The sequence below is a fragment of the Lutjanus erythropterus genome, chromosome 13, assembly GCF_056507025.1.
Source record: "Lutjanus erythropterus isolate fLutEry1 chromosome 13, fLutEry1.hap2, whole genome shotgun sequence".
Taxonomy (NCBI): domain Eukaryota; kingdom Metazoa; phylum Chordata; class Actinopteri; order Lutjaniformes; family Lutjanidae; genus Lutjanus; species Lutjanus erythropterus.
The window spans coordinates 37,450,438-37,466,594 of record NC_139329.1 but is presented as its reverse complement, the minus strand read 5'-3'; the positions used below and the strand labels follow the sequence as shown (position 1 = coordinate 37,466,594).

The 16,157-nt window shown below is 39.7% G+C and overlaps 1 protein-coding gene across 2 annotated transcripts in view; it reads right to left on the bottom strand.

Moving 5' to 3' along the window:
* Positions 1–4,032: 4,032 nt before the first annotated feature.
* The window catches only part of glg1a (golgi glycoprotein 1a), a 53,528-nt gene continuing 41,403 nt past the window's right edge, over positions 4,033–16,157 (bottom strand). For both annotated transcript variants that reach the window (XM_084733728.1, XM_084733729.1), the window contains 9 exons: positions 15,455–15,547; positions 13,409–13,546; positions 11,998–12,121; positions 11,385–11,527; positions 10,969–11,070; positions 9,749–9,856; positions 7,820–7,940; positions 7,293–7,399; positions 4,033–6,741 (listed from right to left, as the gene is read on the bottom strand). In XM_084733728.1, coding sequence (XP_084589854.1) covers positions 6,574–6,741; positions 7,293–7,399; positions 7,820–7,940; positions 9,749–9,856; positions 10,969–11,070; positions 11,385–11,527; positions 11,998–12,121; positions 13,409–13,546; positions 15,455–15,547 — 1,104 coding nt within the window. In that variant the 3' untranslated portion in view covers positions 4,033–6,573. The remainder of the gene's footprint in view (positions 6,742–7,292; positions 7,400–7,819; positions 7,941–9,748; positions 9,857–10,968; positions 11,071–11,384; positions 11,528–11,997; positions 12,122–13,408; positions 13,547–15,454; positions 15,548–16,157) is intronic.

Sequence of the window (16,157 nt, the reverse complement as noted above, 5' to 3'; positions counted from 1 at the left end):
ATCTGAATTATACATTAGATTATCCTAAATGTTTCCAACAGCGGTGGAACCCAGAGAAATCTGTAATTTATTGATAGTAACGGCATTTTCTTCTGGCAGATGTGACACTGATTGCGATGGATTACCTCCAGGTCAAGTGTTGAGATGATGAAGATGATTTTCAAACTAAAATATACTGAAACCACCGGCTGCAGGAAGGACAACATCCCACTTTAAAAAACAAGCTCGAACAATGGCGGCCTGTATTAAATGTGAAGTGCATTGTGTGTGCGATTTGTAATTAAGAGGCTTAAACAGGCAAAACCACAGACCTGTCCTTTAATTCGCTCGGAGGATAAATGAAGTGTGACAGGATTTATTCATGTTTCCATGGTTACAGTTGTGCTGCTGTGTCGTGCACAGTTGAGACTCTTAAGTCAGACCTATTTGTAAACGAGGACGAACCCACAGCAGTTATTATAATCGTCTGAACATCGTGTTTTACTGCCGCTGACAGGACAAACACAAAGATTGATTTTAGTCTTATAATCGAACCGAACGCTGTTTTGTTTGTCCCTCAGAAATACAGACAATTTGCTCTGTTTGCATCTCTAAAAATGGAGATGCGGAGAGTAATTCAACGGTCGGGAAACAAGTCGAGGCACAGTCATGAATTTTAGCGATGTTTGCTCCACGAGTTGTTTAAAAAGAGTTCCCTTAACTTAATGAAAAAAACTGTCATAAGTTAAAGAGACAGTTATAGATTGTTTAAATTTATATTGTGTGAGATTCTCCTTTAAAATCCTAAATTACATTTTAAAGGTCCTTGTTCAGATCAGTTTTATTAGTGAGATCAGGAGATCTGAGGAAGAGATTCCATCCCCCTTGTTAGAAAAATCACCAAAATGTCTCCTCATCACTAACCTGTCACACAATTCTCAGTTTAGTAAATCCAAGTTTAGTGTCGTAAACCAAAATTAAACAGTTTAATCAACATGGAAATGCTTGCGTACTCAAATTAAAATAAAGAAATAGCAAACAAAGTGCTGTTGGGACCTATAAATACAAAAGAAGAAAAATGTTAACTTTAACTAAAAATTTACATTGTTTGGTAGATGGTTAAAGTTAGTTAGCCTTCTCATGAGGGCTCAGCAGAGAAGCTCTAATTTCTCCTGTGAGAAAAACTTGTCGGCTAAATTATCAACTAGAGTGAAAGAAGGAAGAGACGCATCATTAAACTGAGCTGGGGTCAGTCTGTCCCTTTAAGGGATAGTCACTATCTACTCACTATCTACTCATACTTATACCGATTAAAGGTAGGGATTAGTTTTTAAGTCCACAAAACACTGATGGGGTTTGACAGGAAAATGTCCCAAACAATTTAAGATAAAACACAAAGTGTCTCCATACTGCTTGTCTGGTGTAAGCCAAGTCTCCTAAAGTCCTGACATGCTGTTCACTGGTGCGCACACACACACACACACACACACACACACACACACACACGCACACACACACACGTCACAGCACACACACAGTTCAGATGGTGGACGTGTGCATCTGAATATCGCTCCAAGCTAAAGATCTACAGTGAAAATTTAGGCCAAAACATGATGTAAATTTTGTTTTTCAAGTCAAATTGGCATAATGACTGAATTTCAATTCTTGGGTGAACTGTCCCTTTAACTTTCTTCAGTGAACTTGAATATTTTTTCTCAATCTACCTAAAAAAGGCAGCCTTTTTAAAAGTTTTTTTTAAGTGTAACGTTACTGAGTTTTGCAAAGTTTTGGTTCAACAGAATTAACTTCGACATTTAAAACCTCCTCATAGGTCAAAGGTCGTCCAGGTGTTAAGTGCACTCTGCACTGTGAAACTGTGACACTGCTACGTGAACATGCAGTATACCATCATGCAATACACTCTTTAAATCAATTACTGTCATAATTGATTAACTGGTTGATTCTCAGTTAGTAGTCGTTTGGTGTATAAAATAAAATGCATCCGTTCTTCAAATTGTAAAATACTTGTTACTACATACTTTGACAGTTGGTTTTGGTCTTTTCACAGAATCTGTTAAAAACAAAGACAGTGGACAAGAGAATAGAAACCTTGCAGACTTTATTATTATTAACAAACTGTCCAATTTTCATCTGTACAGAACAACAAAAGGAAACCGAAAAGAAAAGAAAAGTGGACAGGAAGAAAATAAATCAGATGAACAGGAGCTCCATGGATTCAGACACAAAAAACATTGTTTACAAAAAGATCTTTATCATCACAAACTTAAAATCAAAATGTTCTAGTCATCATCGCTCGGGACAATGAGAACAGCGAGGAACCGACCGGGGGCCACACAGCATCCTGCGGACGCAAAGTCTGTGGGCAACACACACACACACACACACACACCATCCATCACACACAAACACACAAACACACACTCGACATGCCCACACGCTCCTCTGCTGGGTGCTGCAGGGGGTTCTGGGATGTTCTGTACAGCGGGATCCCTCGGCGGGACGGTGAGTAGGCACGCTTTGATAAAACCGACGTCAGATGGAAAAAAAAAAAAGTAAAGGCAGTTCAACGAATCAGGACGTCTCATTTACAAGCAGGAGGGCAGCGCTCACCACAGCAAGCTTCAACAGTTAGAAAAAAATCAAGAGTACAGGCTAACTGCACGGTACGTAGTTTACAGTATGTCATCACTCAGTATAGTACACATGTACACATGATCGGCTCGAGCTGAGAGAGAGGAGACATTCTCGCTATGCGTCTTTACATCAAACAAGACTTCTTTCTGTCTTCACACCGAGACCAAAAAGCTCGACGACACCCGGGACTCTCTGACGTACGATTACACTGAAGCCTCGACCGCCAGCTCCAAAACCTGACGAAGACTGAGACATGCAGTCCAAAAAGCTCGTAAGTGGACAAGTGAGCTGAAACTAATTATTTCTTGGGGATTTTTTTTTTTGTGTGTGCGCGCGTTTCTGCTCATATCCAAGATAATTCAGTCAGCACTGATGTGACTTCACAGGGAGAAACGAAGAAACTGATTCTGGGACGAGACAACATGACACCATGTTGAGTTTTGGTTAATTTTGGACCAAAGCCAAAAAGTTATGCCCTTCACTGTGACCACAAAATCTTCTTCTCTCAGAGGAGAAACAGCTGATCAGTTGTGATTTAAATATTTGTTACATCAGAACTTATTTGGAAGAAGTGTCTCTGACTTCTATTAACTCTTTTTCAAAGAGGCAAAAAACACCTCAAGCGAGCGTAAAAATAATTTTGTGAAACTGATGAATTTATTTCAAATTGTTCCCATCAAACACGAGCTGTAAATCTTAATGGACTGACCCGTAACTCACTGATTGGCCAGTTTTGGTGATGTCATCATGCATCATCATCATCATCAGTGCTAAATGGCCCCACATGGGAAACTCTGTTTATATTATGGGATGGACAGTTACTGTGCAGTTGCTATGATTCACCTGTATCACTCACTTTCAATTTCTCAAATCCACAACACACTTCTGTTTCGACTGCTTTACATCTCCATACACATACGAGTGATGATTCGCTTACGTGTTACCATAGTTACCAAATGATCCTATAAAGGCAACGCATCACTTTCTTAAGCTTTTGAATTCACCCTAAAATTACAGATTTATTCTCACTCAGTCGGACTGTTTAGTCAACAGCTGCAACATTTCATCGCTTATCAAAACTGTCGCCAGCTGATTTTCTGTAGAGCTGAATGCTTTGAAGCTTTTACTGTTGCCATGGTAATCGATGTACAAATCAGTATTCTGCATTTTTTTGAAAGAGGGAGAGATTGCGTCAGCTGCACCGAAAAAGAGGCAAAAGATAAAAAACGGAGCTCCTCTGTTGTGTTTAGTTACCAGCAGCATGACGTCACACCCCAGCTGACTGTGTTGGCAAACGAAGGTGAACGCCTCCATGAGTCCTTTGTTGTGCTTGATAACAATGCATTAAGCAGTATTTTGTGCATACAAACGGTGCAGCAACATGTCCAAACATAGAAGTTGGACAATACTGTGTTTATTTAATGAGACACAAAGGACAGAAGTGCTAATAATCAGTATATTACTACAGATTTTCTCAACTGCTGATGCACGTAAGTGCCATCTTGGATTTTTTTTAGATTGGGATTGGTGACGTTCCTCCAGCTTTCTGTTTTGAAACTCTAACATCAGTGCTGTGAGGACAGGACTGTGGCGAGCGTGGGTTCAACCCCTTCCACAACTAGGGCTGCAACTAATGACTATTTTAATTATTGATTATACTGTTGATCATTTTCTCAATTAAGTCATCAGTTGTTTGGTCCATAAAATGTCAAAAAAAAAAAATCATGAAAAATGTTGATACTCTTTCCCAAAGACCAAGTTGACGTCTTTAAATGTCCTGTTTTATCCAAAAAGTCAAATATATTCAGTTTACTGTCATATAAAGGATTAAAGAAAGCAGAAAATCACATTTAAGAAGCTGACAAAGATTTTACTGGCTAAATGATTAATTGAGGAAATAATTGACAGATTAATCAACAGAAGTTCAACAGGCAGCTTTGAGCAGGATTATAATCATGATAAATCTTAGACTGATATGAGAGTTGTAGCTTCCTGTTTGGTCACTGATCAGGTTTGAAAACAGTGGTCATCCCCAAAGCATCATCATCATCATCATCACATTAAAGACCAGACCAGATCGATGTGCTGACTCATCAGTGTTTGTCCTGTGCTGACTCATCACCGTTGCCCAGCTCGTCTCGTCTCATCTCAGATTACTGGATTTTTTGGATCTGCAACAAAACGATCGGAGTCACTAAAGTCCTCATGTTTAAACAAGTTCATCTCAGCTAATTTCTAATGTGCTCCTGTCTTCAACATCACTCATCTGCCTGCCAGAGAGGCGTTCACTGCCATACATGAAGAATCAGACCAGAGGCGACCAAACCGTCGCCATCTTCCCTCCCTCCCTCTCCCTCCCTCTCCCTCCCTCCTCCCCCCCTGCAGGAAGGAGGGACGCTCGCTAGAAAAGGCAACCAGAGAACATTCAAATCATAGAAAAAAAAACTTTGACCATTAGTAAACAAATAAATAAGGCTATGACAAAACAATATATATATATTTATAGATATAAAAAAAAAAAAGAACGGAAAATGTGCAATGATTCCAGTATCATCTTTACACAAAAATGTTCACATCTCTATAATAATCTAGAATCTTTTCATTTCTTTATTCTGTTGTTTTTTTTCCTGCGTTGCTCTCAGCTTTTCTGTACCAACCAGCGCGATATCAGCAGACGCTCTGCGAGTTCATGACTGGAAAAAAAAAAAGAAAAAGAAAAAAAGAGCCAGTTCACCCAGTCTGTCTGCTCCAGCCAGTTCTGGACTGGACTGGGGAATCACCAGCCTCTGCGCCTCCAGACGGCGAGCGTGAAGCCAAACACGAGTCCCAACTAGCTGCTGGAACGCTGAGATCGGCTAAAATGGGTTGGACGTGGTGCGTTTATGGCACAGGTTGGGCTGGAAAAAAAAAAAAAAAATCTGACTGCATTAGAGGAGAGCTGAGGTTGCCAGGTCTGCCGTTTCAAAAATGAAAAAGACAAAATAACCACTAGTAATAATTCCTGCTGTAGGAAGAGCTTTGAACAAAGACGGCTGGGAGTGTTTGTGATGTGTTTGAGGGCTGGCTGGTTGGCACCGCCCGCCTGGCAGTCCCATGGCGATAAAATCTAACTAACACACATCAGCAAAAAAAAAAAAAAAAAGAAAAGATATATCCAGAGTCAAACAACCCCCAAAAACCCTTTAGCAGGAGGACAAACTAAAACAATATGGTGGTCAGACACACACACACGCACACACGCGCACACACACGCACACGCGCACACGCACACACACACACACACACACACACACACACACACACACACACACACACACACACACACACACACTGTAGTCATTAAAATACTGGAGTCATTAAACCGCTCTATACATGAGCATTTCCCATCCCACTTTCTACACATTTACACTTGATTTCATTCACCTCCCTCACCGCCACATTTTGACCTCTAACCCCGTAACCTCATAACCACCACCCTCCACCTCCCTCTCCTCACCCCTCCAACCCCACAGCAATGGGGGGAGAGGGGGGAAAAAACAAAAGCGGAGTAAAACTGCATCTACGCCAGGCAAGTGTGGGGAAAAACTGCAGGAGGAGCCGCTGCTCTGTAACAAAGCTCAAGAAGAGAAGAAGAAGAAAAGATGCCAAAGATGAGGCGACAGTAGGCGTGGCCTCTTGCAGACTGGGTGGGGCTCATGTAGAAGAATAAGAGCAGGTGAGTCACTGATCAAGCCCACTTTCACCTGTAGGATTGTGGGTAATGTCATTCCAGCGATGGGAGACTGTGTAAAGGAAAAGGAAAGTGAGCAGAACTGAAGGGGCGAATGTTTCGGGGGTGTGAGGAGAGGAGAGAGGAGGGGGTACATGAGGGTGGAGGTTCTTTTTCAGCTGTGGTCGTTTTCTCCTGTGGGCGTGTCCTGACCCTGGAGTCGGCGGGGTCTACCTGTCCTTCAGCTCCTGAGTGACTCGCTTGGTGAATCTGCCGCAGAGCAGCCCCATCAGGAAGAGCAGCGCTACACCTGCACCAATCACAGTCAGGATATAGTTCTTGGAGGGTGATGTCATCACCTGCATGGCCAGGTCTGAGAAACCCTCCGCGGGAGCCACCTGACATTAAGTGAGGACAGGAGAGAGTGAATTCAGTTGCGTTCACATTATTCTACTTTATGCAGCATATTTAGTGAATTCCAAAACAAAAGCCCCTTTGAAAAAGAGTTCCAAAATAAAAGCCTTTTTAAACCCGATTTCCTACAGCTTATTCCACCTATTTCAAAATAAAAGGTATTTACACAAAATATATATTGCCTATTCCACCTATTCCAAAATAAAAGTCCCTTTAAGCCAGATTTTGTGCAGGTCTTTATTCATATTTTAAAATAAAAGCGCCTTTGAGCCAACTGTTGCAGAATTTTTTTTGCTCATTATTTTCAAACTTTTTCTGCCAATTGTATGTTATGTTTAATAAATTATAAACCAAACATTTCCAGGCCTCCTCAGCTGAAGGGTTACACAGAGGACTCAAACAAAGTGAGGAAACTGAACTGTGTGTGCTGGTTCTGTGGAGTGAAGAGCTCAGTGTGTCACATCACCTCCAGCTGTGTTTTCACAGTGTTCACAGGGGTTTTACTGACAGGGTGGAGAAGCTGTGGCTCATGTACCTTGGCGGCGTAGCTCCACATGTCGATGCGATCCTGAAGTCTCTTCTTGCACTCCGGCTGCAGACGAACACGTTTGTCCTGCAGCGCCTCCATCAGGCACGACATCTCTGAGGAAACGGAGCATAACACACATGAATTTCATGCAACTTTCTTATGGCGGTTTGATGCTCAACTGTTTGACGTCTGATGATTCAGAGACGACGGTTAAAAACCATTTAGTTAGTTCAGCATCAGTGTTAAAGCTAAATTTAAAAAAAGACAAACAGTTTGTTGAAACTTAAATAACTCTGTATATTAAACACAATTAAAAGAATGGCTGAAGTCCAAATGATGGGAAAATCAAACTGTGCTCCATTTTAAAACCAATGTGTAACAGTTCCATTTCAAAAAACAAGCCAAAGTTAATGTTCCTGTGTTTGATTACAGCTGATGAAAATATCTTTTGATTTTCACTGTGTGTGTGTTTCAGGTCTCTAAGTCACAGCTGACGTGTGTTTGATTGTTTGTTTGTTTGTTTGTGGACTTACGGCGCCCTTTGCCGGGTGGAATGGCTGCACACTGGTGTTTGATGTCCAGGGCGCAGGCCGTGTGGAGGACGGGGTCAACAAAGATGTCCGCCTTACTCTCCTTCAGCATGTTCAACACCTCCTGCAAGGGGGGGGAGGAGGAGGAGGAGATGAAGACAACAAAGAAGGAGAAATATTGAACAGAGGGTACATAAGAGCAGGAAGACGAGAAGTAAGACGAAGGAAATCTAAAAAATGGCTTGTGACCGATATTGAAAATCTAGACACAAATGAGATTTTTCTAATTTTCAGCTCATTATTAGTGCGCTGATGAACACTGGATTTTTGGGGCCTGTATATGTAAAACGACATCAGGACATTGAAAGTTTCGAAAAAATAAACTTTGTATGAACAATAAATAAGAAACACGTAACATGCATTATGCTCTTTAAAAAAAAGTTGTCATATGAGCGTATATCAGACAGCATACAGTATTTTTTGCTGGTACGAAACGCTCACATTCAAGTCTTTCAGTCAATTCTTCACAGTAAAATTAAAATAAATTATTTTGTTAACTGTTTTCATGAGCTTTAACGTGACTCTGCAGCTGAAAGTGAACATGAGACACACATCTCAAAGTACAAACAGCGTCACAGGAAAGAAACCAAACTTCAAACGACAGAGATTAATTTCAAAATCAAAAGGACTTAGAGCTGAACACAGAGACACTTTTAAAATCCTCTTTCTTTCTCCTCTCCTGCACAGACATGAGCTGAGTCTCAGTGCACATCAGAAAAAAACAAAGACAAAGAATGGCAAGTGGGTCTAATGCCATGGGAAAAGGGTCAATCGCATATTTTTATATATGCATATCTGTGCTATATTGGTATAAAAATGAAATTAGAAATTAGTTTTTCAATTCATCTGAATTACTTTACCAAATACTGAATACAGAAGGAATAAATTACATGCTTTTGCATTACTTTTAAATGTCTACTTCAATTCTCTTATTAATGCAGTTTTATTATTTTAGTCTTTGACTCTGATGAAAGATGCATCTGGCATTGAAACGAAGTCATTCAATAAAATTTTGATCACAGTCTGTGTGCTCCAGTGTACTTTGGAACTATTTTCCAAGTCTCTCCTCTGACTAGATTATCCTGCCCTTGAGAGCAACGGACATGCCTGAAATTCCTTGTGAGTTGGCTGAAGTACGTTTAACCTCTTCCTTCGTCTATATTATGTCAGGGTTGCCTGGCACAGTGTCAGCTGTCAGAATTGATCCATCACTGAACCCATTATCATTGATAGGCGCGACTATGGCTGAGGAGGCAGAACAGGTTGTCCACTAATAAGAAGACTGATGGTTGAAGAGTCCTTGTGTGAGATCCTGAGACCATCAGTGTGCAAATGTGTGGCTGAATGTGATATCTGGTAGTTAAAGCCTTTTGAGTGAGCACTTTAGTAAGTCCATCTACCAGAGGAGTAATTAATACTCCTGAACCACCAGAGGGCAGCAACGACTAGCGACTGCGCCTGTGTTCTACAGATGTGTTTTCTTAGTGAGACAGCAGGATTTGAGGGAAGAAGACAATGCTGGACAGCTACAGTAGTTAAGATATATTATATGATGAACAGTTGATAATAGAAATGACACAATCACTGATGAAAAGCTGGTTCACACTGACTGAACTGCTACAGGATCTTAAAGTCTGGTGAAGTTAGATTATTAAGAGGAAAAACAGGTTCAGGATATGATCATCTGCAGTTGTCCACCATTTTAAACAAGATGAAACTAATGAGTAGCAAAATCATTGAAAATGCACTAATTGTATCTGTGTTATTCACTTTGAAAAAGTAATCAGGTACATGTCCAGTTGCAGCCAAAAGCAGAGGAATCACAAGCTTCAAACACTGGTGGTCAGTGAAGGCAGCACCGAGTTAGTTTACCTTCTTACATCCTTCCTGTTTGATCTTCAGCAGGTTCACCTTCAGACACTCCTCCACCTGCCCCGTCTGCTCCTGAGCTGCTGCCTCCTCTGGACACAGCCTGGAGATCTGAACACGAACACACAAACACACGAACACACACACACGCATGCACGCACGCACGCACGCACACACACACACACACAGACTCAGAGTTATTAACAGTCATACGTGCTGTCATGGTGCTTGTGAGCGAAGCACCGAGCTCCTGCCTGCTCTCTGTGAGGCTCTCTGCCTCCGTGGATCTGTGTTATCTTAATTTTCACGCTGAGATGTTGTCAAACACAGAGTCTTTCAGCAGTTATGAAGTGTTCCACTCAGCTTTGGTTCTGCAGCCAGATGACACCAGCTGTATGAATTTCCACTTGTCAAATTCCATAAAGATCAGCCTGCGTTAATTCAACATCTTGTGATGTCTGACAGAATGAATTTAGGGACCAACAGCAGATTAGTGTGGAGGAACTGAACTGACAGAGCTTTTATTTTCACATAATTCACATTTTAATATCATTTCTTCCAGTCTGTATATTTTTGCTTTGATGATTTTGATTTCCACCAGTTTGATCCTTGATTTTCTGTCTTGTTGCAAACCAAATTTCCATCTGAATGACTGAAATGAAGTAGAAGATCTTATGACTATTTTGATATATTTAATCCATTTGAATTTTAACACCGCCTGCAGGCCAGACAGACACATTACTACAAGTGATTCCAGGAGAGTTCAGTTTCTCACACTGTGTACTTGCTCCATAACACTGTATCTGCAGTATATATAGTATTAAATACACTGTAATATGAAATATCCACCATTTTCTGATGCAACATCTTAGTAAACAAGGAATTAATTAAATTTCATGTTTTGTACTAACAGGGAATGATAATTGAAACACAAGCGGCTAGACGTCGATCAAACAGCGACTTCTGATCATTACTGAGAATGTTACATTTAAAAATATTTGACTCTAGCTGCTCATAAAACACAGCATGAAACTGTGACAAATAATCCCTCATTCACTGCAGGAAAAATGTGGCAGCTACTGTGGCTCCATCAAAATATCTTAAGAAACATCAATAAAGTCATTTTTCTCCTTAAACCACTCTAAATCTTATGATTCACAGAATGTAGCTGAACAAATAGACTCTCAGAATGTAAGTTTGTAAGAAAGCAGAAATGTGTGAACCTCCTGTGTGCAGTGGATCTGCAGCTGAGGGTCCAGCCTGTAGTCGAGCGCAGACTCCTGCAGGATGACTCGGATCTGATCCTCACAGTCTGGAGACAAACGCTGTCACAATACACACAAAAAAACATATTTAGAATTTCTGTATGACATAAATGATGACTTCAAGAACTTTCCAGCGTTAAAGGAGCAAAATGTAGCGACTGCATGTCCGAAAATGAGTAAAGCAGTCCAATCAGCGAGCAGCTTAGAAAATGGACAGAAAACCTCAATATCATGGTTCAGATTTTAAAGACTGATGACAGAAACCCTTTATGGATGTGTTAAAGAAGAAGAACCAAAGAGGGAAACAGGCCAAGCCAACTTTGAAGGAAGGAAACTCTCAGTTGTTCACAGTAAAGAAGCTCGATGTGTCTCACCTGGTCGGCGTATTTGAGTTTGAGGCAGGAGATGACCTGACCCTCCAGCTCGCTGTCAGCCGTCGCTTTGTTCAGGATGGGCTGACAGAACTTTGGGATGTCGGCTTTGCAGGCTTTCCTCAGCACTGGGTTCAACCTGTAGTCTGTGCGCACGCACACACACACGCACACACACTCAGTTTTAGCAGTTGTAAATGATGTGAGTTTATGTCAGAGGCAGCTGCAGCATTGTTGTCAGAGGAGTGAGTATTTTAACTTTGCATATTTCCTTGATCTCTTGTAACATATTGTGATCATTTTATGGTTTATTACAGTAAATATATTACAGATTTCTCCGTCTGTGCAGCTTTGTTTACTTAGTATTCATGGAAACAATGATTAATGCAGCCATAATGGTTTGGTTTCCTTCCTCTTTATTTTTCTGATAACTACATCACTGCAGAACACATTGAAGTTACTGATAGATACTGCTGCATTTTCTTTTGGTCAGATTGATGTCCAGATTTGGTGCAGTTATAAGGCACCTGGGGCAGAGCTACTTTTCAGGCTCTATTTTTCTATACTATACTCTATTCTTTTTTTCCCCCACACTCATGCATTTCATACTGCGTACCTGTGTTCTGGGTGATCTGTCTCTTGGTGATCATCTGTTTGCATTTAGGATCCATCAGCTCGCTGTTCTTGTTCTGTTTCAGACACTGAAGAACGTTCTTTCCCTCTGACTCTGTGCAGAACCGCTGAAACACAGACACAAAACTGCTGTCACAAACACAACACACTAAACACCATCACTGTCCAACATGAAAGACATGAGCTTCACTAACACTAACAACGCAGACATATTCTGACATCAGTTTACATGCAGAACAAGTTTATATTATATGACAGTATGTATTATTTTAGGCTTCATGGGTGCTGCCTTTGTTGTTTGATATCGGACGGCTGCTTCTTCATGAAACGGTGGTATTTGCCCTCAGTTCATTGATTTATTGTACTTTTTTTAGTTGTACTTTACTTGTATTGTACTTTTTCTTGTTCTTTTCAGAACAAGAACTCAGACACTTTCAACAAGATCTTTTTGCTGCTAGCCTGCTGAGGTTTTCATAAAAGTTTGTAATGAAAGTTAGACAGTCTACTGAACTTCTGCTACACTCTCTACCACTTTTATATATTTTTTCAATCTGTAATACACTGCACATAATGGTCTGGGTTGTTTTTCTGTGAGCAGAAAAGTGGGAACTACATGATAAACTGTATAATGTTAAATAAATCTCTTGTATCTTGGACTGTTACTCTTTTTCTTGTAAACCTGACACATACAGACACACATGCTGTTTCCTATAGAAATGAATAATGGATTCTGTTCATCTGACTTACTGTGTTTCATTAATGTGAGGCTGTTCAAAATATATTTAAGATATTTTTCTTAAATATCAAACTCCCTCTAGGTTTTTAAAATGGAAAAGAGCCCAGTCCACACTTGTATTTTATCATCAGATATGTGATTTATTATGTTATTTATTTGTTATTGTGGCTGCAGCACATTATTGTCATGTTCAAGCATCACATACAGTAAGGATGTGTATCCAGAAACTGTACCAGTTGGTGACTGGTCAGTCGCAAAATATCCCTAAGATCAAACAATGCTGCTTCAATATTTATGTGACAGTTGATAAGGCAAAATGTTCAGAAAGTGAGGGCTCGCTTTACTAAATATAATGAAAAATAACTCAGGAAACAATTTAACTTACTTCTGCAGAAAGATAATGATAAAATAACCGTTGAATCTTATTATGTCATGTCTTTTTTTGCACCAAATTATGGTGAGTGGTATCAATAAGAGTATTGATAAGTATCAGTTTTAATAAGCAGTATCGGTATCCATCCAGTGTATTTTTTCTAGTTCAAGGTGGGAAAATTCCAACCTCTGAAATTGTCTGGAATGTAGCAAAACTGACGCTGGTTTTACTGGCCTACATCATGTGATTGCTTTTTTTTTTTTTTTTTTTTTTTTACTGGCCTACCCTGATCATATGCTTGCAGACTCTCATCAGCTGGTAGTCCAGTTCAGGATCAACCATCTCCACCTCCTGCAGCTTGAAGATCCGCTGGTGGCAGCGCTGAGTCAGGTGATGCTTGTTCTCCTTCAGACACTCGATAACCTGCAGAGGGATACAGATAAACACATCTGATGGTCAGAGAAAATCAAATAAAGTATAAGTGATACAGAACATGTCTCTCAAACGGGACCATCGCCAAAGACCAGGTCACAACTACAATTTAAAACTTTTACACGTTTTTGTGTTTTTCAAGTTATTGCAGACAATTAAGTTGCCCAGTTGGGAGCACCTCAGAACACTCTGGAGGACTTTTATGCGTTGTCAGTACGTAACTTTGCTGACAGCTTGTGCTCTCGACAAATAATGAATGTAAAAATGTCAGTACAAGGTAGAGGACGGTAGGTGGTTCAAGAGTTGAACCGGTTCAAGAAATACGAGCAGGACACAATTCGTGGTATTTGTCCCGCTGCTCCTCCGCTGTATTTGGAAGGTAAACAGTAAAAAGACAAGAACAGCGTTTCACCCAAAGTTGAACATTTTTCAGCTCTTGTCACCCTGCTGCTGTTTGAGTGTAAATACGTGGCGCTCCCATTTAAAACAATTCCAAAGAATATGCTGGCCTCAGGAAAAATCACTTTGGTGGAGACGGCCCTTTATTTGCCGGAAAAAAGTCTTAACTGTGAAGGAATCAAAGTATTTATTGATCATCTGTACTCACTTTATTGATAACATTTCAGTCCACAGACCTTCATCTTGAGACTACTGATTCCTTTCTTGTACTGAATATCTTATTCTACTGTTTAATATTCATTTTGTTAATCATTTTCATTTTGTTTTACTCTTTAAATCCAATTTATTACTTTTCTATAGTACAGCAGTTATAGTTTTTAGTGTTGTTTTAAATCTTTTCTTAATGTATTTCTGCTTTAAAAAAAAAAGAAAAAAAGAAAAGTAACTCTGAATTGTCTTGTTGTTGAGAGACGCTACACAAATTAACTTGCCTTTAACAAACCAAACACAGAGGTCATAACTACAATTGCCTTGAAGATGTTGACATGCTTTTGTGATTTCAGTTTCAGGGTTAACACAAAGTCCTTGAAAATAACAAAGTCAGACTTTCATCAATACAAATTCTGACCTTCCTCAGGAATCCTGCCTGATAAACAGACGGACGTGTTGTTCATAAAATGAGAACAAGAAATCAGAAGTCTGGATGCTGGATACTTTGATGCTTCCACTGTTTGTTGCAAAAGATGAAGTAAGTCGGGGAAATACTTTTTTTTTCTCTGATGACTCTCACACTTTTTGTAAGAAGCATTGAGTTTGTGAGATCTGTGTGTAATGGTGTTTGTCATCAGAGTGGATGTGATTTCTCCTGTGGGTTCAGTAAAAACAGCATGAAACTTCTCTGATCAACACTGACTGAAAAACCTGCTGAACCTTCAGGACACTGACAGACATACACTGCACTGTTTCAGCAACTCCTGTCTCTTTAATTGACTGAAAAACGTTTCTCAGCATTTAATGAAATGAATGGAAACTATTTTACACTACAGCTAACATCACTTTATGCAGGTTCCCTCGGTTCACACACAGACTGGGTTAAACAAACAAACAAACAAATATCTTAAAATTAAGAAAGATTCTTCTTTAAACCTGAGATTAGTTATTACTTTAAACCTAGATTAAATTTAATTTTGTTGACCCAAAACCTTAAATTCCAGAAATCTCTCTTTCTCTATATTGTTTAAACTAAGTTTATTTCAGTTTACGTCACTTAACTTAAATTTATTAAACTGAGATTAGTTTTTAAATTGTGCAACAGATTTTAAATCTGAATTTAATCACTTTAAACCTAAGAACTAACCTTTCCCTAATCCCAGTCTAATGGTTTCTAAAATCAGAGACATTTGGACATACTCTTCAGTCTTTCTCAGTTTTCTCACACCAGTGTGGAGGTATAATGCTAATTTGAGAGAAGTGTGTATGTTTGTGTGTGTATCTGCCGACCTGCGCGTTGCCGAAGGCCACGTTCTGACACAGTCTGTTGATGTCCTGCTTACAGGAGTCGTACAGCTCCGGATCCAGGCGGATGTCCTCCGACTGCAAAGATTCAGGGAGAATTTAGTGGATTTACAAAAAAACACAGACACAAAGAAAAAACAGAAACTTTTTAACTGTGTGGCAAGAAAAAACGAAACTCAGACCGGCTTTCAGAAGTATCTCATGAGAGATAAAACCATCAGAACAAGAACTCAGACGCTTTCAACAAGATCTTTTTGCTGCTAGCCTGCTGAGGTTTTCATAAAGTTTGTAATGAAAGTTAGACAGTCTACTGAACTTCTGCTACACTCTCTACTACTTTTATATATTTTTTCAATCTGTAATACACTGCACATAATGGTCTGGGTTGTTTTTTGTGAGCAGAAAAGTGGGAACTACATGATAAACACTCTACGCAACTCTGTTGTATAATGTTAAATAAATCTCTTGTATCTTGGACTGTTACTCTTTTTCTTGTAAACCTGACACATACAGACACACATGCTGTTTCCTATAGAAATGAATAATGGATTCTGTTCATCTGACTTACTGTGTTTCATTAATGTGAGGCTGTTCAAAATATATTTAAGATATTTTTCTTAAATATCAAACTCCCCTAGGTTTTTAAAATGGAAAAGAGCTCAGTCCACACTTCATGTTCAAGCATCAC